This window comes from Arachis ipaensis, chromosome B4 (assembly GCF_059453495.1).
Source record: "Arachis ipaensis isolate K30076 ecotype BB chromosome B4, ASM5945349v1, whole genome shotgun sequence".
Lineage (NCBI taxonomy): Eukaryota > Viridiplantae > Streptophyta > Magnoliopsida > Fabales > Fabaceae > Arachis > Arachis ipaensis.
Window position 1 is genome coordinate 139,774,122 of NC_142439.1, and position 24,686 is coordinate 139,798,807.

The 24,686-nt window shown below is 36.0% G+C and overlaps 1 protein-coding gene across 1 annotated transcript; it reads left to right on the forward strand.

The window, feature by feature from the left end:
- The first annotated feature begins 6,670 nt into the window (after nt 1-6,670).
- On the forward strand, nt 6,671-22,218 carry LOC107637208 (subtilisin-like protease Glyma18g48580). The gene is made up of 10 exons (XM_021121953.2): nt 6,671-6,782; nt 6,976-7,085; nt 10,316-10,413; nt 10,744-10,899; nt 10,978-11,651; nt 11,726-11,820; nt 12,064-12,318; nt 12,559-12,691; nt 12,770-12,986; nt 21,485-22,218. Exons 1-10 carry the CDS (start codon nt 6,705-6,707, stop codon nt 22,027-22,029), a joined length of 2,361 nt encoding a protein of 786 aa, XP_020977612.2. The 5' UTR covers nt 6,671-6,704; the 3' UTR covers nt 22,030-22,218.
- The last annotated feature ends 2,468 nt before the right edge of the window (nt 22,219-24,686 follow it).

Sequence of the window (24,686 nt, forward strand, 5' to 3'; positions counted from 1 at the left end):
GGAAGTTGTCAAGGAAGAACTCAAGGGAATGGAGCTGGAAATCACCTTGCCAATGCTGTTGGAGACCTCTCCCCCAAAGCCATCACCATCCATTCCTTCATTCAATTGGGTAAATCTTTCATCTCTAAGCTTAATAAGCTCACTTTAATATGCTTTACTTGAGACAGATGGTCAGCTTAGAGCTCTTTGTGGCTTTAAGAGTAAGAGGGAGATGGCTAGTGGTTGGCAACACAATCCTAGGTTCATTGTGGTAGGAAGCTCACGGCTGAATTATCATGGTTGGAAGAATACTAAATTGAATGGGTCTAGGAAGTTGTTTGGCCAATTTAGTGAGAATTCAGATTGCTTTCCACCTGGTTGGAACAATAATGATCAATAAGAAGACGGGTGTAAAAGCAAAGTTTGGGACCCCGGAATTCATTCTGGCAATCAACACTCTTGGGGCCTTGTCACTTGCTTCAACTTGCTTGAAGACTTTCTACACCTAGTTTGGGATCCCGGAGGATATTGGAATTACAAACATTGGTGGGGATTCCTGGATCAGTACAAGCACAAACCACCATGACAAGGAGCTCATCAAATGTCCAACTTAAGGACTATAACTAAAAGTGCTAGGTGGGAGACAACCCACCATGGTATATTCGTTCCTTTTTATTCTTAATCTTATTTTATTTTATTTTTACTAGTGTTCATTCATAATTTCTGCATATTCACCTGCATTCTGTATTTGCATATGCATATTGCATTAAAAAAAAAAAACACACACACACACACACGCGCACGCGACGCGTAAGCGTCGCTGACGCGTCCGCGTCACAAGTGCGTTGGGAAGAAAAAAAAATTGAACAGAAAGTCACGCGAGAGCGTGGCTGGAGGCGTGCCTTAGACACAAACATGCCCACGCGTCTGCGTCAACCACGCGAACGCGTGCCCCTAAAAATCAACGTAAAAGAGGTGTATGGCAGCAAGTTATGATGGAGTGGGGCTGGAATGATGTTAGAAGCAAGCCCTATCACGTGAATGCGTCACCCACGCGTGTGCGTCATTTTCAAAATATGACCATTCACGCGATCGCGTGAATGACGCCCCCGCGTCACCCTAAATTTTGGCAATATGCGTTTGAAACAGAGAGTTGCGCGAACGCGAGGCTGCCCTCGCGCCACTAGCACAAATCAAGTCACGCGTCCACGTGACCGACGCGACCGCGTCACTTGAAAATATCGCAACTCACGCGAACGCATGACCCACGCGTCCGCGTCGCATGCGACGCACAGCTTATCCAGATCAGCGCCAGATATCTTATCTTTTCTTTCCCAATCCTAATTCTTTCTTCTCCCTTCTTTCTTCTTTATTCCTTCTTACTTTTTTAACTTTCTTCTTTCCTTTTTTTTCTTTCATTATTGCATTAATTTATGTTTCCTTCTACTTTATTTTTCTTTGAGTTTCATTATCCATGGTTTCTTTTTATCTTCTTACTCTTGTATTCTCATATTGGTGTTGGAATTTTATTTGGATATTACCTTACTATACTAAAGCTTGTGGATATTATGAGAAGTGATTTGAAAATTGATATTTTAATTTGGCTCTCATATACATTTGGATTATATTATTTTTATTCCTACTTTAACTTGCTCACCAAGTGTTTGTGAAAAAGCCTATGGCATCTTGAACTCTATTTTGTTTTATTCTTTTACTTGAATGCCTCTTCTTCACAATACTTGTGCTCCACATGTATTTGAGACTATTATTCACAATTGTCATAATTACATATGCTCTTTTAATTGGCACATTTATTACTCGATGCTTGAATTATGCTTCTCATGCCTTTGCTTGCATGCTTTTAAACCTCTTGCATCTAGTTGCTCTAATATGCCTTCATTGACTTCAATTGATGTCCTAGTTGCATGTAGTCGCGACCATGTATTTAAGACATTATCCTTTACCTTGGCATCGATTATCACTTGAACCTTCCTCCTCCCGGTTCTAGCTATTTGAATTACATGTCCCTTTCCTTTCCCCCTCTTTCAGGATGGCCACCAAGAAGGGTAAAGAGAAAGCCTCTACAAAGACACCGGCCAAGAGCAGAACAAAAAGAGCACCAGCTGACAAACCACAACCCCCGCCCACCTACACAGCTTTACATGCATCGAAGACGGTGCAATCTTTAAGTGTGGGGAGGTCGATACCGATCTCCATCGGTTAGTTATTTTCTTCTCAACACCAATATATTACTTTATTTGTTAGTTCATTATTGCATTTGCATGTTTAACTGCATGTTTGTTTGATTTTATACATATTCTACTTGATTGAAAAATAATAAGTTTCTTTTTAAGACCATATTTTTGAAAATTTTCACTAATTTAAATCAAAATTTTTGTGTTAAACTTGTTTGAAGATTGTAAATTGGAACGTGAATTATAGCTAAGAACACACAAACCTGTGAGAATTGAGCCTAATTACATGGTTACATTATTTAACCATAATATTTTATTCTTGTGTGTTTTCTTCCCTATGATTGCAATCTTTACTTTGTTCCATTCTATATGTCCAATATTTAGTGTATTTACATGCTTGCATATGATTGAGGCCATTATTTGATTATTAGCTCACTTATTCCAAATAGCCTACCTTTCAATTACCTTTGTTAGCCACTTTGAGCCTATTAATCCCCATTTGTTCTATATTTTACCACATCACTAGCCTTAAGCGAAAAAATAATTAATTATCCCAATTGAATCTTTGGTTAGCTTAAGTTAGAGATTGTGTATCAATTAAGTATGGGAAACTGTGGAAACTTGGGTTGATGAAATGGTGCTGTGTTACTTTGATAAAATATTCAGAATTTGGGTACCTACTCATGTGAGACCAAAAAAAAAATTTTCATGTGCATTGATAAGTTATGTTTATTTTTCTATTTAAAAAAAAGAGAGAAAATAAAAAAAATAATAAAAAATTCAAAAATATTCAATAAATAAGTAAATAAATAAGGGGATAAAATTACCCCAAATGCAAAGTTAAGTTAATGAAAAGATCAATGCATATGTGATAAAATTAAAGAAAAGTTGATACATGAGTATGATATGAAAAAAATGGAAAATTTTGGTAGCTAGGCATGATTTTAGAAGTACATAGAGTGTGTGTATAGGTGAAGAGCTTAGGTTAATTAAAGATTCATATTATAGCTCACTTGGCCATACATATATCCTCACCCTTACCTTAGCCCCATTACAACCCTGAAAAGACCTCATGATGTTTGCATTGGTACATTAAATATTTGTTGATTGGTTAGATGAAGAACAAAGTTTAGAAAGCATGATTAGAGAAGAGTGGAGTAATTAACCCTAGACACTTGAGAGAATTAGAGTGACATACACTACCAGTGAGGGTTCAATGCTTGATTTTATGTTCCCTGCTTTCATGAGCTATCTTCTTACAAGTTTACTTGTCTTTTATTATATGATTAGAATTATTGGAATTTGATTTATGTCTATCTTAAAGAACTTATTTACTTTTAACCAAGTAGACAAACTCATATAGTTGCATTCATACATAGGTTGTATTGCATTGCATGAGTCTTACCTTTCCCTACTCATTCACTTTATAGCTTCTCTTGAGCTTAGCATGAGGACATGCTAATGTTTAAGTGTGGGGAGGTTTATAAACCACTATTTCATGGTTTATCTTGTACTCAATTGAGTGGTTTTTATCAACTACTCTTTACCCACTTATTCATACTAATTGCATGTTTTACATTTTCTTTCCTGATTTTGTGCTATGATTGAAAACATATTTCCTAGGCCTTAAAATTACTAACTTTAATCCTCTGTTATTACCATTCGATGCCGTGATATGTGTGTTAAGTGATTTCAGAGATTACAAGGCAGGAATGGCTCAGAGGATAGAAAGGAAGCATGCAACAGTGGAAGGAATACAAGAAACTGAAGGAACTGCTAAGCTGTCCAGCCTGACCTCTTCGCACTCAAACGGTCATAACTTGAGCTACAGAGGTCCAAATGACGCAGTTCCAGTTGCGTTGGAAAGTAACATCCGGGGCTTCGAAATGATATATAATTTGCTATAGTGAACGTACAGCTAGATGACGCGAACGCGTGCTCCACGCGGATGCATCGCAGTGACGAAAAACCAGCGTGGCAGATTTCGCAATCAGCGGTTTCTGGGCTGTTTTTGACCCAGTTTTCGGCCCAAAAAATACAGCTTAGAGGCTATAAAGTGGGATAATCCATCCATTCATCAAGCAACAATTCATACAACAAATAATTCATAATTTTAGGATTAGATGTAGTTTTTAGAGAGAGAGGCTCTCTCCTCTCTCTTAGGGTTTAGGATTAGGATTTCTCTTAGTTTATGGTTATTTCTTCAATCACAGGTTCAATGCTCCTTTTATTTATTTTCCCAATTTAATTTATGAATTTCCATGTTAGATTTGATTTCTTTTATTAATGCAATTTGAGGTATTTCAAATCTATGATTTTTACTTAGCTTTTTATATTCTTGGCTTTAATTGATGAATTGATTAATTGGAGACACTTGAGTTATCAAACTCCTTGTGATTGATAATTGTTATCTTTGCTAATTGATTTGGATCTCTCTAAAGCTAGTCTTTCCATAGGAATTGACTAGGACCAGAGGAATCAAATTGATTCATCCACTTAACTTACCTTCATAGTTAGAGGTTAACAAGGTGGGAGCAAAATCTAATTCTCATCACAATTGATAAGGATAACTAGGATAGGACGTCCAGTTTTCATACCTTGCCAAGAGATTTTCTAATTATTAATTTATTAATTTTCTCGTCATTTAAAGTTACTTGTCCCTTATCTCAAAAACCCAAAAATATATTTTTCCATAACCAATAATAAATCATACCTCCCTACAATTCCTTGAGAAGACGACCCGATGTTTCAATACTTCGGTTATTAATTTTATTGGGTTTGCTTTAGTGACAAACAAAACTTTTGTACGAAAGGATTCTCTGTTGGTTTAGAAACTATACTTACAACGTGATTATATTTGTGAATTTCTTTACTAGCAGAAATCCGATCGCCATCGTCCAAAGACCAACATTCTTCATTATGTGTACATAAATTCTGGCCCGACAATTTAACCCAGCTGAAGGATTTGTCTTCAAAGTTGGAGATATCTTTGATTTCCACCTCCCCTCTCTAGAGCATACAATTAGTTGATTCTTAATCTTGTCTCCGTCCCGAGTCATGTTCCTGATTTTGGTAGAAAAACCGGCAAGTTTGGAATAATGTTTGTAGAACTTTGCAGCTTCTTCTAGTGTCTTGAAAATCATTCCCACCTTTGGGACAAATTTTTCATCCACAACACAGCTGGTCTGCACGGTGAACCGAAATCTTAATTACGGTGAAACAATTATATGGTGCTAAGGGATGAAAACAGAACATATTGGTCTAATTTTTGTTAGACTCCTTTCTGCGTACCGAACCGAAAACATGAACGTGATGAACCACTTCTTTAGTACTTACCGAACCGAAAAGTGACTCAAATTTACTCAGAGTTACTCACAGTTACTGAGACTCACAATTACTCACAGTTACATATTATCAATTGAATTGAATTCAATTCAGATGTAGATCACCTCAGTCCATTCATTTCACTTCAAATAAAGTTAGCAATTTCATTCGATTAAATTCAATACAGAATTCAATAATCCAAACCTCATTAAATTGATGCGTTTCAGAAGAATCATCCAAATTGCAGTTATTCAAGTGATTTGAAGTTGATTCATTCATTGTTTCAATTCAAAAGTGCAGATCGAAGAAGAAAACAAAGAAGATGAACGACGAAGCTAATTGCGTTGAATCAATCCAGAAGAAGAAGAAGAAAGAGGTTTATGTTGTATGAGAAGGTTTACATTGAGAAACGTTGATAAAGCAAAATAAGGATTCGTTATATAGGTTATAAGTGGCGCGTGTAAAACAAACAGGGGTGTGAGGGCGTGGAGTGAAAGTTACATGGATACCATGCATCCATGTAACTTTTACATGGATGTAGAGTTTTTTCGAACTAAATTTTGAATCAGTCTAAATTAATTTTTTTTTATAAAAAATTATTACAATAATTTTATTATAGAAAAAGACTAAAATACTCCTATTATATATATAAGAACCCTAAATCCTAATCCTATAATAACAGAAAAAAGAAAAGGTTAGAATTTAAGATTTTTAAAATAATAATAATAATAATAATATTTTAATTATTTTTTATAATAAAAATATTATAATTATTTTTTATTAAAAATATTAATTTAAATCGGTTCAAAGTATAATTTACTAATTTCTTAAATAAATCAATTTATCTAATTTATTTTTAATAAAAATAACACAATTTAATTAATTATATATATTAAATTTTATCTTTATATCTTTATGAGTGACTCCCGTGAAAATTAGGTACGACCACCGAACAATTTGTTTCCTGTAGTTTTCCTTTTTAATATTAGTGAACTCTTGAACTCTGTTACTTTATGTATACATTAAATTTTTTTTTTTTATCTTACTATATGAGTTTTTCCTTTAACAAATTAAAACTGACCCTTTTTAAAATAAACTTAAAACAACCCAAAAGTACTAAAGTAGTAGCTATATAAGGACAGGAGACCCCATATGCTATATATAAGTATACTTGCCAAGTAATTTCCAAAGACTACTTGTGAAAACATGGGCAACTTCAGGTTTATAGTTTCAACATTTCTTCTTTTCGTTCTCTTGCCGGAAGCTGTTCATGGCAGCAAAAAGGCAAGCTGTTTCTTTTATTGCTTAATGCTTAGTAATTTCGAAGAATTCTCATACTTGGAAATTGTGGCCTTGATTTTTTTGCTCGCTGTTTTCCTGAACTTCCCCACATTGCTTTCTAATTTTCTTTGGTCCTGGCTTTATTACTGGATCGCATTTCACAATTGATGATCTTCTCTCGCTCTCTGTTTTACAGTGCTACATTGTATACTTGGGAGCACATACTCATGGTCCAAGCCCCACTTCAGTAGACTTTGAAGCTGCCACATATTCTCATTACGATTTGCTATCTTCAGTTCTCGAAAGGTATAAATAATTTTAGTTTTCAAGTGAATGATATAGTCCTCCTAAAAAAATTATAAAATAAATTACTAAAATAGTACCCAAAAATTTATATTACTAACAAAAGTAACTCTAAAAAATATGAACAAGAAATATGAGCAATACTTACATACAGAACAAATATATACATAGCATACAAAAAGTGTTGGCATCATATTATTGGTGATAAAAGTATATTTTATAAAAAAAAAAAAAGGTGATGAAACGCATAAATTATCATTCATTCTTGCTCTCTCTATATCACTGCACAGTTTCATTGTGTATGAAAGTAGACACCATTAAATATATATGAATAGTGTTATATGGCTGCTAGTAAATATTATTATTAGTTAATACGATAATAATTTAAGGTTTTATATATAAGAAATATATATTTTGTACTTATATTTATTAGAATTTATACACATGTATATGATTAAATACAATTTACATCTATATTTTTTCAAAATTTATACATATGAATTGATAAAATTTATTTATTAAAAATAATTTAATATTTATACTAGTTAAATGATGACAAAAAAATACTAAAAATTGTTACTTCTTAAGAATTTCTCAATATATATTTTTAAAATGATTTTAAAGATGAGATTTGATGCCATTTTTTTGTATAAATTATTAGAAAAATAAGATTTTTTTATTCTTAAAATTTGATAATTTTTTGTTAAATAATATTATTTTTAAAATTATTATAAATGACCACATTTTTTATAAAAAAATTTTAAACATTAAATTTTGTTCTGATTTTTTGTGTACACTTTTTTAATAATTAATTAACACAAATCCAAATAAAATACATAAATTATTTGTTAAATATGTTGCCACTTATAAAAAAATATAGTATTTATTGATTTTTTTTATTAAATTTTTTGGTCCATATAGGTTTTATGTAATTTAAATTGATCCTCATTTAATTGTCTTAATGTTTTAAAATAGGTGGAAACTCAGGTAAAGTCGACTTCAAGTTGCTGTTAGATAATTTGACTGATTTAACTAAATTTTCATCTAACAACTCTCATATATCAACTTCATATGAAGTCGTCTTCACCTAAGTTTTTATCTTCAAAATAACCTCTTTAGTTACTCTCTTATGCATAAATATCGTTGAATTATAATTCCCATCCCACGAACTTTCTTTTCCCATTTCCTTTACTTCATTCTTTTATTTTTTTTGAATTACATAAATTTCAAAATAAAAAAATCTGTTAATAAACTATAAATAAAAAGGAATATTTAAAACACTAACTGGGCGAAAGCTAGTGCACTCCAGACAAAGTAGGGAGTGTAGCATTCTTTAAAAGTTAACCTACTATCAAAAGTGATCAGGTAAATTAAATTTATTTATTATTGTTATTTTTTTTTGTCATGGACTGAACAAACAAACCGACACTAACAAAAAAAACGAATTCGCTCGTTTAACACAAGACTATCTTTACACCAGAAAAGTACTCAGAAAAAATTGATCGAATTCTTCCACTATTGTTCTGCCTAGGCATAGATTTTGACGCTCTTGAACTCACCCCATTTCACTTCTACCATAAATTGACCTTCAAAGCCCAAAGAATTGTTGCCATAGAAAAGAAAGACGCTGGCTAACTCTAAATGTAAAACTGATTCTGTAGAAGAACCTGGTTTCCATGAAGGCGCCATGATTCTCAGATGACGATGCAGTCAGTTACAACAAGTATATTATTTTTTATTTCAAATTATTCTCAACGTGTACGTAATAGAATGAAAAATTAAAATACAATTATATTTAAACAATTATTTGTATTATTTTTTTATTAATTTATTCAAAAAATAATTAAATTTTGAAGCTAATTGGTATAAAATATTACGGATATAAAACTAAAAAAAAATTTATTTGTATAAGAATGAGTCTAATAAATAATTATTCTATTTAATATATAATTAAGAGTATTTCTTTCTTTGTCAACGAGTTATAGTTCAAATGACATAGTCTCTATATTCACCTAAGAGTTGGTAAAAAAAAAGAATACTTCTTTTTTTTATTAACTTTTTTAAACATTAATTATTTATTTTACATACAATATAGAAATAAATGAATATAATATTTATTGAGTAGACGCAATTACGTAAAAAAATTTTATTGTCATAGTATTTGAACCAAAGAAAAGAAAGTATTATTTTAAGAAAAATTAATAATATATTTTTAATAATATTCTTAATACAAAATAATAAATTTTAAATATTTTTTTAAATAATATATATTAACTAAAATGATATAATTATCCCAAATAATATATTATAAATATAGTAAAATGACATATTTCAATAAAAAAATTGTTAATAAAAATTATATGAATTTTTGTTTCACACAAAATAAAATTATTATATGTTTGTTTGCTTTTTACGTTGTATATATCTTTTTTCAATTAAATTAATATAATACAAAATTTTTTATCATTTTATTCATATTTAATGTTTTAATTTTGTTTCTCACAAAAAAAATTATATATATATATATATATATATATATATATATATATATATATAACACAAAATTTTTTATCATTATGTTTATATTTAATATTATAATTTTATTTCACACAAAACAAAATTTAGTTAAATTTTAATATTATATACATAATATATATTTAATATTATTTTTTAAGATTCTAATATATCTTTTTTTTTTAGATTTAGTACATGAATTTTTAACTTATTTTTTATGTATTATTTATTTTAATTATAAAGTCCAATAATTTTTTTTTGTACAGACATATTGTTTTTAATATTTCTATACTATTTTTTTATTTTGAACTTCAGTCCAATATCTGAGACTTACAAAAAAAATCTAAAACTTGTAAAAAAATGTTTAACCTGAATAACAGGTAACCTTCTTAAATCCAAACCATTCAAATAAAATATAATAAATAAAGAGTTCAGATTTAATGAATTCACAAGGTGTGCAGCACTCCATACTTAGCAAGGAGCGTTTAAGGATGAGCCCACTAACTGAGATATTTCTGAATTTTGTATTTAGAATAAATATATGAACTATAATAAGTAACTTTTTGATACATGTACTACAAAAGAAAAATAATGATTTAAGTAAAGTACTTTTGAAGAGTGATAACTATTATTCGAAAAGAAATATTTTTTTATAATATTTGAATTGAACACTTATTCTTACTGAGTTCACATAACGAAATTGATTTAATTTGTCACAGCCATGAGAAAGCCAAAGAAGCCATGGTATACTCGTATAATAAACACATCAATGGCTTTGCCGCGATGCTTGAGAAGGAAGAAGCAGCACATATTGCAAGTGAGAATGATTTCGTCGTTATCCTCATAATATCTGCTAATATAATATCATAGTGTTTTTTTTATTCTTTTTTTTTCGCTAACCCTGCTATGCAATAATTATTTAACCGATAATACAATGTCAAACTAAAATTAGGGTTTGAACATATAAAGAACACATGCTAAGGATATTATTAATAGAAATTTTTAAATTTTTTATTTGAATAAATACACAATAAATATATTAAAAATTAAACGTTGCATTTTTTTAATGATATTAATTTGTGTTTTTTTGACACATATTATCTAAATCTTTAAAATTATAAGTTAACCCAATGTTTCCCGGGCACAGAAAACCCGAGTGTGGTGTCTGTGTTCTTGAGCAAAGAGCACAAATTGCATACGACCCGGTCGTGGGAATTTCTGGGACTAAACAGAAATGGAGGGAACTCAGCATGGCAAAAGGGAAGATTCGGTGAAAATACAATCATTGCTAACATTGACACAGGTAAGTGTGCACAAGTGTAACTAACTAACTAACACACAACATATCCAAATTGTTTCACTGTGATTTCGCCTTGAACAGGAGTTTGGCCGGAATCGAGGAGTTTCAGTGACAAGGGATATGGCCCCGTTCCACCAAAATGGCGTGGAGAAAATGTGTGTGAGATAAGCAAAGTTGGCGGTTCCCGAAAAAATGTTTGCAACAGGAAGCTAATTGGAGCAAGATTCTTTGCCGATGGTTTTGAGGCGTATAACGGCAAGCTTAACTCAAAGCTACGTACAGCACGTGACTTTGTAGGGCACGGTACCCACACACTATCAATTGCAGGTGGGAATTTTGTTTCAGGGGCACATGTATTTGCGGTTGGGAATGGAACTGCAAAGGGTGGATCTCCAAGAGCCAGAGTTGCAGCATACAAAGTGTGTTGGTCTCTAACTGATTCGGCCGATTGCTATGGTGCGGACGTTTTGGCGGCAATAGACCAAGCCATAAGTGATGGTGTTGATATCATCTCCCTCTCTCTTGCTGGCGGCCAGCATGTAGTCCACCCTGACGATATATTCTCCGATGTGGTATCCATAGGGGCCTTCCATGCCACCGCTAGCAACATACTATTAGTTGCCTCAGCAGGAAATGATGGACCCGCACATGGAACTGTTGTCAATGTGGCTCCATGGGTCTTTACAGTTGCTGCTAGCACCATTGATAGGGACTTTAGCAGTACCGTTACTTTCTCTGACAACCGACAAGTCACGGTATATATATTCTACGCATCTAAATTAAAAAATATTTTTTAAAAGCTTATATATGTTTTCCCAATTCTTTCTAGGGAGCCAGTCTTTTCATAGACTTGCCGCCAAACCAGGCCTTCCGTCTGTTACTCTCTACTGATGGTAAAGTTGCCAATGCGTCCGTTAGAGATGCGTAAGTACAAGCTATATCTTAAGGTTTATTTGTTGGAAAAGTCTAGGGTTCAGCAACTTTATTAAATTTTGGTCAACATGTAATTAACAAAAGAAAAGTGAAGTGAGTAATCTCACACTATTAAAATCATCATAGATAACTATTTGATGGCTACAATCACAAAAGTTGTTAACCCCTAGTACTTCTCTTGTTTGTTAATTATTGGTCCGATATATGTCTGCATGCGTGTTGTTTCTTGTGCAGCCAATTTTGTAGACGAGGAACACTTGATCCAGCAAAAGTGAGGGGCAAAATAGTAGAATGCTATAGAGAAAATAGCATAAAATCAGTGTCTGAGGGTGAGGAAGCTCTAAGAGCTGGTGCAAAGGGAATCATCGTGCGCAACCAAAAGAACCAGGGGAATACAGTTCTTGCTGAGCCCCAGGTTTTCTCAGGTGTGAACACCGAAAGTGGAGAAGTAGGTGGAAGTCCAGATTCAAGACATGTCATAACTGCCACGTAAATTATTCACCCTAGTTCCGTCCCTTTATTATCATTATTATCCGCAATATTAGAGTGATAATAATTTAATATTATTTTATTCAATTTAATATTTATTGTATGCAAAATTATTCAGTGATAATAAAAAATATCAAATAAAATAATTTTGAATTATTTATTTAAATTAACTAATTAAGTAATAATTTCCCGTAGCCACAAGCAAGTACGCTAACTATACTTTTTCTATTTTTATTCCAGGGGTCCCGTAACGCCTACTACCAGCACAATAAGACTGTCTCCGGCTAAAACAGTCTATGGAAGAAAGCCAGCTCCAGTTATGGCTGCGTTCTCCTCAAGAGGGCCCAATGAAATTCAGCCATCCATACTTAAGGTTTACTACAAGTAATAATACTTAGTTTTTTTTTTTAATCTAAAATAATGCATATATTGATACTGGTTTTGGTTTTAGCCTGATGTGAGTGCACCTGGAGTGAGCATACTGGCTGCCTATTCTCTATTTGCAAGTGTATCTAACTTATTGACAGACAATCGTCGGGGATTTCCATTCAATGTAATGCAAGGAACTTCTATGTCTTGCCCCCATGTTGCTGGTATTGCTGGACTTCTCAAAACTCGTCATCCAAATTGGAGTCCTGCAGCTATTAAATCAGCAATTATGACTACTGGTAACGTATATCTCCTTAATTATCACCTTAAATAATTTTTTAATTTGACTACAGTATCACGCCTTACATGATCACCATTAGTGGTAAGTACACAGTAAAATTATGCTTGATAGTGTGTTTTCCTAAGGTTTTATACTTGTATTTAGATTTTAGAGCTTAGACAGTATAAGACAGAAATATAACAGACAGAGAAATATAAAATGAGTAAATTAACAAAATGGTACTAAAAAATTTACGTTGCTGATAAAAAAAAAATATATAGGAAGACAACAAGAATATTAAACGATGTGAACAATGAATATATCGGATGTTTAATTTACTAGGTGTGCAAATGATTATCGTAATGTTAAGATTCAGGAGATAATTTGGGGTAAATTATTTTTTTACTTTACTAGGTCAATTCTAGAGTCCATTATTATTCACATTGTTTATAAAAGTTATTGTCTACCTAGCAAAATCGAAAAACAAAAAGATTCTAACAACAAAATAAGTCCCGAAAAGATTTAAAAACGCGACAAAAAATTAAATATTAAATATATATTTTAAAAAATAATTTTAGAGATCAGATTTTGATACAAATTTTTGTAATTATTATTTATTATTAGAAAAATGTGATAATTTTATGTCACGTGATTTTTTGTTAAACTTTTTTTATTGTGAATAACTATATTTTTAGAAAAATAAAAATAAATATCTAGATATCAACTTTTGTTCTAATTTTTGTGTGCACCTTCTAAATATTTATTCAAATGTTACCACAAAAATTTAGATAAAATGGATAAGTTGTTTGCTAAATATAAAAGTTTTTTTTTTGTCACTTATAAAAAATATAATAATTATTAGTTATTTTTGTCTCATTTTCAAATCATTCAAGGTTGTTTTGTCGATAATATCTTTTATGAATTTTTTGTTAGTGACTGTATTTTTCGAGTACCAAATTAATAGTTAACCCAAATAAAATTATTATTTCTAATATTATAATATTTATGAATTAAAATGATATTAGTAAAATTTTAGTCCTTTTTTTAAATTATTTAATTTGTTACTTTTACTCCTTTTTAGGTGAAAATCTCCTTTTTGGTATTACTTAGTCTATATCCTAACCTCCTTTTAAGCTATGAAACTGAAAGTTCATTATCTTGAAAAAGAAAAAGTAGCTCCAAGCTATTTTTTGAAAGTGGTAGATTATTATTACCCACAACACCATTTTTTCATCAACTTGCCAACTTTTTAAAATGTCAAAAAATAATATACTATAAATAAAACAAGTATAATAGCCTATGTCCTGTAAAAATAGGGTGACAATAGAGAGGGTAGGGGAGAATTTTTGCTCTATCCGACTCCATTCTGCCGTACAACAATCTGCATAAAATTCGTCTCACTTCTACCTGCGAATAGTAAAATGTTGAACCCTAACTCACCCCGCCCCTATAATTATTAAACTCCAATAAATAAAATTAAATTTCAAATTTTATATAACCATCATCACATACATAATATAAATTAAAATAAAAATTTAAATATGATACAATATTATTAATAATTTATTAATTATTTTATATATATTATACATATTATATATTAACATTATATATTATATATATATCGGGGCGGGTAGAGACGGGTATTACCTAAATCCGATCCCCTCCTTCCAAAAATTCGTCCCGCTAAAAATCTGATCCGGTGCGAGATGGGTGATTACCTGCTCCAAACGAGTAGGGATGGGATAGATACCCACAAGTTTGGATAGTGTTGCGATCCCTATGTAAAAGTCATTTTAACAGTTGGTTAAACACTTAAACCAATATATATTGTATTCCACTTTTATTAACAATATTGTCTCATGGCATTATTAATATATGCATTACATAGAACATACAATAATATAAAATATATAAGTTAATAAAACAGGAGGGATAGCGCACGGTGGGGGAACAAAGGGCAGGGTAGGTATAGTGCTTCAACCAGATTGGAGAAGGACCCGAGAGTTTGGAATCGTGAGGAGTACGTGTGCCTGGAACGGGATTCGTTGAGTGTGTTTGTGGACAGATTACCATGTGACATTTCGAAACGGGAGTTATTTGATAAGTTTTCTTGGACGGGGAGGATAAACGATATCTATCTTTCTAGGAAGATGAGGAATGGAGTTGTTTACCTGTTCGCGTTCATAAGGTACACCACAAAGGGGGGAGCTCTGAAAGCGATTGCGGAGATGAATCACTTGCGAATAAGGGGATCGGAGATCTTTGTAGGGGAAGCCAAATATAGGAGAGACGAGTCAAAGGGGCGGGGAGCTACTGTTGAGGGGATGGCTGGGAGTCGGATTCAGCCCAAGCAGCAGGGAGTCAATGTTGGCAAAGAGATGCGTGCAGGGGAACTAGTGTCATCTGAGCACAGGAGTCATGGGGTTGGTCGGATGCCTTTAGTCATTTCAGCCCCTACACCTGCAGCGGAGCCACTTTTGGTGGAGAAGAGGGGATTGGAGATATCTGCATCACAGGATAACTTAGAATGGCTGAATCGGAGTGTCGTTGGGAGTGCAACGAGAGCATTCAATGTTCGATCCTTAAGCGAATCCGTCCGGAAGGTTTGGCCGCAAGTTGTCAAAATCTGCGATATGGGGAGATATAAGGCTCTGTTGATCTTCGATAGTGTCCAGAGTGCAGAGGAGGTGCTGAAAAGCTCTGTCGATGGGATCCCGCAGATTTTTCATCAAGTCTGCCGTTGGAAGGAACGGGAACGCTGTGACAAGAGAAGGGTGTGGCTTACGTGTTATGGAGTTCCGCTGCATGTTTAGACGGTAGAGACTTTCTGTGCAATTGGGGGCCAGTGGGGAGAAGTTATTGAGGTAGATGCGGCAACACGCTCAGCCACATCGTTCTGGGCTGGACGTGTGTTAGTTGATACGTGGAGGTTAGAGACTATATCTGACAGCCTCCGGTTAACTGTTGGGTCGGGTGGCTTCGACGTTCATGTAACGGAGTTGGGTGCGGATGCGTGGGAACCGTCGGGAGACTTGGCACAGGATGCTGTGGCCCAACATCAAGCGAATAAAATTGATCGGCCGGACTGTCGACGCACTTCTAGCACGGTGGCGGGACGGGACACGACAGCCGAATTGATGGCCATGCCGTGTAGGATGGAGGAGATCCAGGAGGGTAGAGCGGTAATTCAGCCTGAGATCTTGAATGAATGGGGAAATAATTTTTTGAATTTGAAAGTTGCAACAGAAAGGAGTGCGGATTTTTCTCCTAGAATGGTAATGGCTAATCCTGGTGCAGTAACGGTAGTACATGACCAGATGCAGATTGGGAATGGAAAAACAAGCACGGTGCAGGGAGGGATGATGGCACATGGGTCGGGCAGGGAGTGTTATTGGGATGGGGCCCAAATGGAGTCATCCAAAAAAAGGTAACTAACTGGGAACAAAACACACAAGGCCCAAATGTTGAGGTCAATGAGGGATTAGAAGTGGGCCTAAGTACTGGGCCTCAGATGGAAATGCATGAAGGCAATGGGAAGGGGGCCTTGCGGGCGGGTCGGGTTGGTGAAAACACGCCCGTGGAACGCTGCTGTGTGGAGAGCAGTAGGGTTGATGGCACTAACGGCGCTACCAGGGTGGGACGCAGAAGGCCGACTTGCGACCTTCGGGCCTCAGCGCCTACGACGGCCAAGGGGGGTTTGAGTGACGGGCCGATGGTGGTGACGAATGGTGACGCAGTGGTGGGTTTGGCGGAAGGGGAACCGGTGCCGGGCAGGACTCGGTCTGATGGCGGTGGGGCTAGGATGGACTCGCGGGGTCTGGCAACGGATCCTTTGGCCAGGACGAGTAGAAGGGTGGGGCTCGGGGCCGCCCAGCCTGGAAGTCAAGCAACGTGATCGGAGGTGGACTCAGGGGAGACCGAAGCGGGAAACTTGTTGGTAAAGGACGGTGGCTTGGTGGTGGTGCTATCTCAGGGAGAAACGGCGTCGGGGGTGGCTGCTGGTGGCGCGGGTACAGGCGGCCGGGGGGCCGGGGCTTGCGGTCAGATGGTGGGGGACGGGCTCCGCCTGGGAAACCCACGGGTGGAAATAATTTTGCATGGGGGTGAGCCAGGGAACCCAAACCGGGGGGAGAGGCTTGTGGGAAGGCTGATGCCACAGGGGACTCCAAGGGGGCAGTAGATCCAGCATCGGGGACTGCAGGGAATCACTGGGTGGAATTGACGAATGAAATTTCTGTGGCTGGGAATGAAGCCATACAAGACATGTCTGATAATAATAGAAGGGAAGCTGAAATGATGGAAAACCGGGAAGCTTGGAAGCTTGCTGTGGAATCTGGAGCCGAGCAGTATGATGAGGAAGATGACATCATGGCAATACTCCAGGCTCAGAACGAGGCACTGGCGGAGAAGAAAAGGTTGGCTAAGCAGAAGGAGAAAACACGGCGGAGTAGACCGAAAACTCAGAAAAAGGTGTGTGGAAATGTTTCAAAATGATTTTTAGTTCCTGGAATATTAGGGGGTTGGCGGGAGTGGGTAAATTAAGCATGATAAAGAATTTTCGTAGGAAATTTAAGGTAAATATGTTAGGATTGATAGAGACAAAACAAGAAGTTGTGACAACCTTTGATGTAGTGCAATTGTGGGGTGCTGATGCTGTCAAATGGGAGTATATTGGGTCGACTGGTGCTTCTGGAGGGCTATTATTGATGTGGGATGAGACAGTATTTCAGTTGAATAATTGCTATAAGGGGAGTCGGTGGTTGTGTGTGGAGGGTGTGTTGCTTCGGAATAACTTTCCTTGTGCTTTCTGTCTGGTTTATGGCCCACATGAGAGGGGGGCAAAGCTTGCTACATGGGAAGAATTGAGTTTCCTATTTGGAATGTGTCAGGTTCCGTTTTGCTATCTGGGGGATTTCAATGAGATAACCCAGGTAGAGGATAGGAAGGGCGCTGATTCTTTGACGGTGACTGCCGCGGAGTTTACATCATGGATACATGATATGGAGTTAGTGGACTTGGCAATCACTGACCGGTTGTTCACTTGGTTCAGAGGGCAGTCCTGCAGTCGTATTGATAGGGTTCTGGTGAGTTTGGAGTGGCTAGATATGTTTCCGGAAACTAGGCTGCGGGGTGGACCAAGAGGGTTATCTGACCATTGTCCGTTGATCTTGGAGGTCTATCAGTTGAGAGGGGGGCCAAGGCCGTTTCGAAGTTTAGATTCTTGGTTCACGCATGCTGGATTTCTAAAGATGGTAAAAGAAGAGTGGAGAGCTCTAGGCGACCGGCAGTTCATGGAAAAATTGAAGGCTTTGACAAGTCCATTGAGCAGTTGGCATAAAAAGAACTTTGGGGATGTGGATAAAAGGATTACACAGATTGAGGATGAAATTAAAAAAGTGGATGATATGACAAGCTCTGGAGTGGATGATGGGACTGTTGAAGCTAGGAGAAAGGCGCTTGTGAGCTGTTGTAAAAAATGGTACATACGTCAGGAATTACACTGGAAGCAGATGTCAAGGTCTCGCCATGCAAAGGAGATGGATAAAAACACACGCTACTTCCACACCCTGGCCTCTTCGCGAAGGAGATCCAATCGGATTGATGCTTTAATGGTTAATGGGAGATTGGTTAGGAATCAAGCAAGGATAAAAATTGCTATACGAGATTTCTACAAGGACTTGTACCATCAGGAGCCGTCACCGAATATTGGGTTTAGGGATGGGCTAGTAACGCGGATTATTGAGGAAGAGGCAAGAGAGCTAGAGCTGATGCCAACACCTGCAGAAATAAAGGAGGCAGTTTGGGATTGTGAGTCAACAAAGGCTCCGGGCAGCGATGGATATAATATGAACTTTATAAAGAAGTGCTGGCAAGAATTAGGTGGCGAATTCACTGGAGCGGTGTCAGGTTTCTTCCAGTCCGGTAAACTGCCTAGTGAGTCGAATGTCACTTGGGTGGCGCTGGCACCAAAGTTTACTGGTGCGAGAGAAATAAAGGATCTAAGGCCAATTAGTATGGTGGGGTGTGTCTATAAGGTAATTTCTAAGGTGCTGGTTCAGAGAATGAGGAGGGTAATGCCGGATCTTGTGGGTGAGACTCAAAGCGCGTTCGTGAAGGGCAGGAAAATACATGATGGAGCTTTGATTGCCTGTGAGACTGTGCACTGGTTGAAATCAAGGAAAAGGAGCTCCGCAATAATCAAGCTAGATTTCCAGAAGGCTTATGATAGAGTCAAGTGGGCCTTTGTGGATATTGTGTTACAGAAGATGGGGTTTGGTCAGAGATGGAGGGGCTGGGTCAGGGAATGTGTTTGCTCTGCCTCTATGTCGGTTCTTATCAATGGATCACCGTCGAAGCCATTTAAAATGGAGAGGGGGTTGAGACAAGGAGATCCGCTATCACCCTTCCTGTTTGTTCTAGTCGTGGATGTCCTACATAGGATGATTGGCGAGGCAGTAAGGAACGGACGCATCTCTCCGTTGTTGGTTGGGAAGGATCGTATTGAGTTGTCTCACTTACAGTTTGCAGATGATACTATTCTATTCTGCCCACCTGAAGAGGCGACCATTAGGAATTATCAGCGACTGCTACGATGTTTTGAACTGATGTCTGGCCTGAGCATAAATTTTGAGAAGTCCAACATTATCCCTGTCAACTGTGATAGGCTGTGGGTCAGCAGGATGTGTCGGTTATTGGGATGTATGGAGGCGTCTCTACCGATAAGATATCTGGGCATTCCCTTGGGTGAAAATCCGAAAAGATTGAAGACGTGGAAACCAGTAATTGACAAGGTTGAGGGGAAGCTGAGTTTGTGGAAAGCGAAGACTCTGAACAAGGCAGGCAAGTTGGTCCTAATTAAGTCGGTGCTTAGTAGCCTCCCTATTTACTACCTCAGCTTATACAAGATGCCAAAGGCAGTGGCTGAGAAGCTGATTTCATTACAACGACAGTTCTTGTGGAGTTCAGATGGGGGGAGGCAAGGGTTACCCCTTGTAAAATGGGAAGTTATTATGGCTCCAAAGAAAGCAGGTGGACTGGGAGTTGGGGATGCAGTTATTCGAAATTCTGCGTTGCTATTCAAGTGGTGGTGGAGGTTCTCAAGAGAAGATTGCCCACTTTGGAAGAAGGTGGTTTGCTCATGTACCAATATGGATCCTGCGGTAATGCTGCGTGACCAGCCTGTGCCCATCCGAGGAGGTCCTTGGAAGGATATCTGTCAGCTTCAGGTCTGTGAGCCGAGACTGCGAGAAAAGATGATAAGTGGTTTGTCCAGGGTGCTCGGGAATGGCAGAACAATCCGCTTTTGGGAGGACAGCTGGTTGCCTAACGGGACGTTGAAAGATAAGTTTCCTAGACTTTTCTCGGTTTCAGCCCTTACCGGCGCCTATGTAGGAGATTGTGGGTTTTGGGATGGCTTGGACTGGATTTGGAGCTTTCAGTGGAGAAAAGAGTTGTTTCAGTGGGAGTTGGATCTGGTAGGACAACTTCATGAGACATTACAGTCAGCTAAGCCTACAAATGAAAGAGAGGATACGGTGATTTGGAAATTTGATAACACAGGTGTTTATTCAACGAACTCTTTTACACAGATGATGCAAGCGGAAGCCCTTCCGGCTGAAGTTACAAGTTATAGTTTCACGCGGGCCATTTGGAAAGGGTTTGTCCCTCCAAGGATCGAGCTCTTGTCTTGGTTTGTGCTGATTGGAAGGGTGAATACTAAGGACCGGTTGTGTAGACTACGTGTTATTGATCAGCATGATACGCTGTGTGTGTTGTGCTCTAAGTCTGAGGAAACTGGGTTCCATTTGTTTCTTGGTTGTGATATCACCTGGCAGGTGTGGTGTGCTTGGCTGCATGCGTTTGGTAGGAGTTGGTGCCCTCCCGGTAATCTTAAGGAACACTTCGAAAGCTGGATAAACATGGCAATATGGAAGGTGGAGAGAAAGAGGTGGTTCCTTGGGTTCTTTGCTGTTATCTGGACAATCTGGTTAGAAAGGAATAGCAGGCTGTTTCGAAATCACAGTTCAAGTATGCGGGAAATTATAAACAAGTCATTTGCGGCTGCAGAGGAATGGATTGGCAGTGAACCCTTTGGTTGTTGACACAATGTCGAAGTTAATAAGGCGTTGTGTGTAATTTATGTTTTCATGAACCATGTGGCATTGTACCTGCTCCACTCTATTGTGTTGAGCTCCCTTTAATTCAAAAAAAAAAACAGGTGTAGTTAATACCATGAAAATACTTGGGCAAGTTCAATTCAATAAACAATTCTGTTTTCTCCTCGATATCCTTCATCATACAAACTCTATTACTAACCTTGTATATATGTGTTTTGAAAAATACATACAATGGCAAAACTGAAATCATAAATTGCATCGGGTGACAATTAAATGAGATAATTTCTTTATCTATCGGCATATATAGTAGATAATATAGATAAAAACATAAAAGTATTTGATGCTTTTACATATACAAAGATTTATTAACCAACTTAAGTATGCGTGTGTTTTTCAGCAACCACACGGGACAACACTAACAGGCCGATTCGAGATGCATCTGATGAGAAGCTAGCAACACCCTTTGCTTATGGTTCTGGACATGTTCAACCCAATCTTGCAATAGAGCCAGGACTTGTTTACGATCTACACCTCAATGATTATCTGAACTTCTTATGTGCATCTGGATACGATCAACAACTCATTTCAGCACTAAATTTCGACAGAACATTCACTTGTAAAGGAACTCACAGCATAAATGATTTGAACTACCCTTCAATCACGTTGCCAAATTTAAGGTTGAGTCCAATAACAGTTACTCGTACACTCACCAACGTAGGTCCCCCGGGCACATATAATGCAACTGCCAAACTGGATGGATGCGAAATTACTGTTGTGCCCAATTCCCTCACTTTCATTAAATTAAATGAACAGAAGACATTCCAAGTTACTCTACAGGCATCGAGTGTAATTCATCAATATAACTATCAGTTCGGAGAATTGCTATGGACAGATGGAAAACACACAGTTAGGAGTCCTATTGTAGTCCAACGCCGCAACTGAAGTTAAATATATATCTTCTTTTCAAATAGCTAGCTAGCTAGCATGTGTTGTGTGCTATACTGCTATGTAATAATTTAGTACTGTATGTACCTCATGTATCTGCTGTGCAGCCTTCTTGTACTGTTATCTCTGAGTTTTCAGTCTAAAAGCTCAAATTGATTGTTAGTATATGAGAATTACTCTTTAAAAGTCTGTTGAACTTAGTTAACAAAAAAAATTTAAATGTGTTTTATTATTTAATAGAAAAAGAATATTAAAATTTTTTATAATAATAAAATTTTTAATTAATTAAAAATTATTAAAAACAAAAAATAATTATTTTTTTTTTCATTCTCTTTTTTCTTCTGGTGTTTTATAACATTTTTTTTTTGTTATTATTTTTTAAAGATGGATGGTGATCAAATAAAAAATTATGAGAAAATGGGAAAATAAAAAAATAGGGAAGAGAAATTTGGAAAAATACATTCACTGAAATTTGTTAAGTTATCCGAAAAAAAAAATAGTTAATCTGCTAATGGCTAATGGCTAATGTTTGTTCCTTTCAGAGTAGGGTGAATTGTGAAGCGCATGAGAATAATGATTCGGTGAATATGCTACTATTATCCATTAGACAGACAATTATATTTTAAGAGTGTTGTTAAAATTAATTTTTTTTATTATTTGAAATTATTTTTTTATTATTTTAAAATTAAAAATATTAATAAATAATAAAAAATTAATTTTAATTTTAATAGTATTACCAAAATTACACAATCACTCTAACCATTAAAAAGATAATAATAGTTATTATATATGTGCCTTGTTAAAATATGATATATTGGTGGAAAAACAAGAAATTGACTATTACCTTAACTAAAATTGTTATTTATACACTAAAATTAGTAATTAATATATTTTATATAAATACATGTGTGATTTAATTTATTTTCAATATGTATTTATATTTTATTATATATTTTATACTGTAACTAATTTTGGTGACAAATTTTAGTGTATACGTAGCCTAATTCTACCTTAATTAAAATGACAAGTTATATATATATATATATGCCACGGATTTCTTACTCCTAATTTCATATAGGAGTATGATTCACCATCAGTAAAATATTTACAAAATAAACTCCGTTTCTTTATTTTTGAAAGAATTAATATTTAAACATTTGCCCTCTGCGTTTTTTTGTTTTACACATTCTTCCTGTTTCTTTTAATCTGAGGAGGAGAGTCCAAAGCTCTGCTAGGGCTTTTGCCCTTCTGCATCCCATCAACGTCGCTCGTTCCTTGGTCCTCCCCTCCGCGGTAGCTCGCTCTCTGATCCTCTCTCTGCGTCGTGGTCGTTCTCTAATCCTCTCCATTCGCGGGATTGCTCGTTCTCCCCTGTATCGTGTTTGTTCTCTGATTGTCGACGTCGCAACAAGCTGCCGCCGCCGCCGCTACACTCGGGTCCACCACTTCATTATTTTCTGTCGCCTGCCTCTCTGTTCCTCTTCTTCACCAGCGACTATGATCTCTATCCTTCTCCCTCCACCTTTTCCTCTGCGACCTATTAAGGTTCCATTTTGTTTTTATTTTTATTGTACTTTATTTTCTTTTCTATCAAAAAATTTTATGTGAATTTGAATGTTCTTCGTTTGCCAGAGTATTGAATGTTATTTTGATTTCAAAAGAATTTGATAATAAACCAATAAAAAGTTTCAAATGGATTAGGAGTCTTTGATTATACTTGAATGATTGAATTTGATTGTTGTGAATTGGTTGGTAGTAACTCTTTTGATTTCGAATTGAATAAGGCTCCTACTTTTTTGTGGAAGTAGGACAATGATTTTGAAGAACTAAAATACAATACATGGTGTCTTGTATGATGGGGACATTTGGGTTAGTATGAGTTAACCAAACATTTTCCCTTATCAATTAGTTTCACTTTCTATACTCAAATATTTCAGGCTTCAAAGTTCATGTTCTCTTTTCTTATTCTATAGTTATGTTGCACTGGAGTATGCATGCATTGGAATGCTGACTAAGAAGAGTGATGTTTATAGCTTTGGGATACTTATTATGGAAATAATTACCGGCAGAAGTCCTGTTGATTATAGTAAATCCCAAGGAGAGGTTAGAGGCTATAACCAATAATAGTATACAGTTTTGGTTTTAATCTTCTTACACTGTTCTATGCTGATTAGTTTCTCTCTTTTTCTGTTTTTCTAACTAGAATTTGGTATATTTGCAGGTTAATTTAATTGAGTGGTTGAAAGTTATGGTTGGCAATAGAAAATCAGAGGAACTCATTGATCCGAAACTTCCTGAAAAGCCGTCTTCAAAGGCTCTTAAGCTTTGCTCTGTTGGTTGCTCTTAAATGTGTTGATCCAGATGCCACAAAGAAACCTAAAATCGGACACATAATCCACATGCTTGAGACCGACGAGATCCTATTCGGTGATGTATGTTCTTTCCCTTTCTTGAACTCTGTATTATACATAACTGAAGAGCAAAAGCAAGATGATTCAGCATTGCTATAATCTGATTCTCATTTATCACTATTTTATCATTCTTTCTTGTAGGAACGGAGGACTGGAGGAGAATCGTTGCGATCCGTGGCAATTATCATCATGAGCAAAAAGACTCTAGCAGGGATAGAAAGCGAATAGGTGGAAAGATCAATG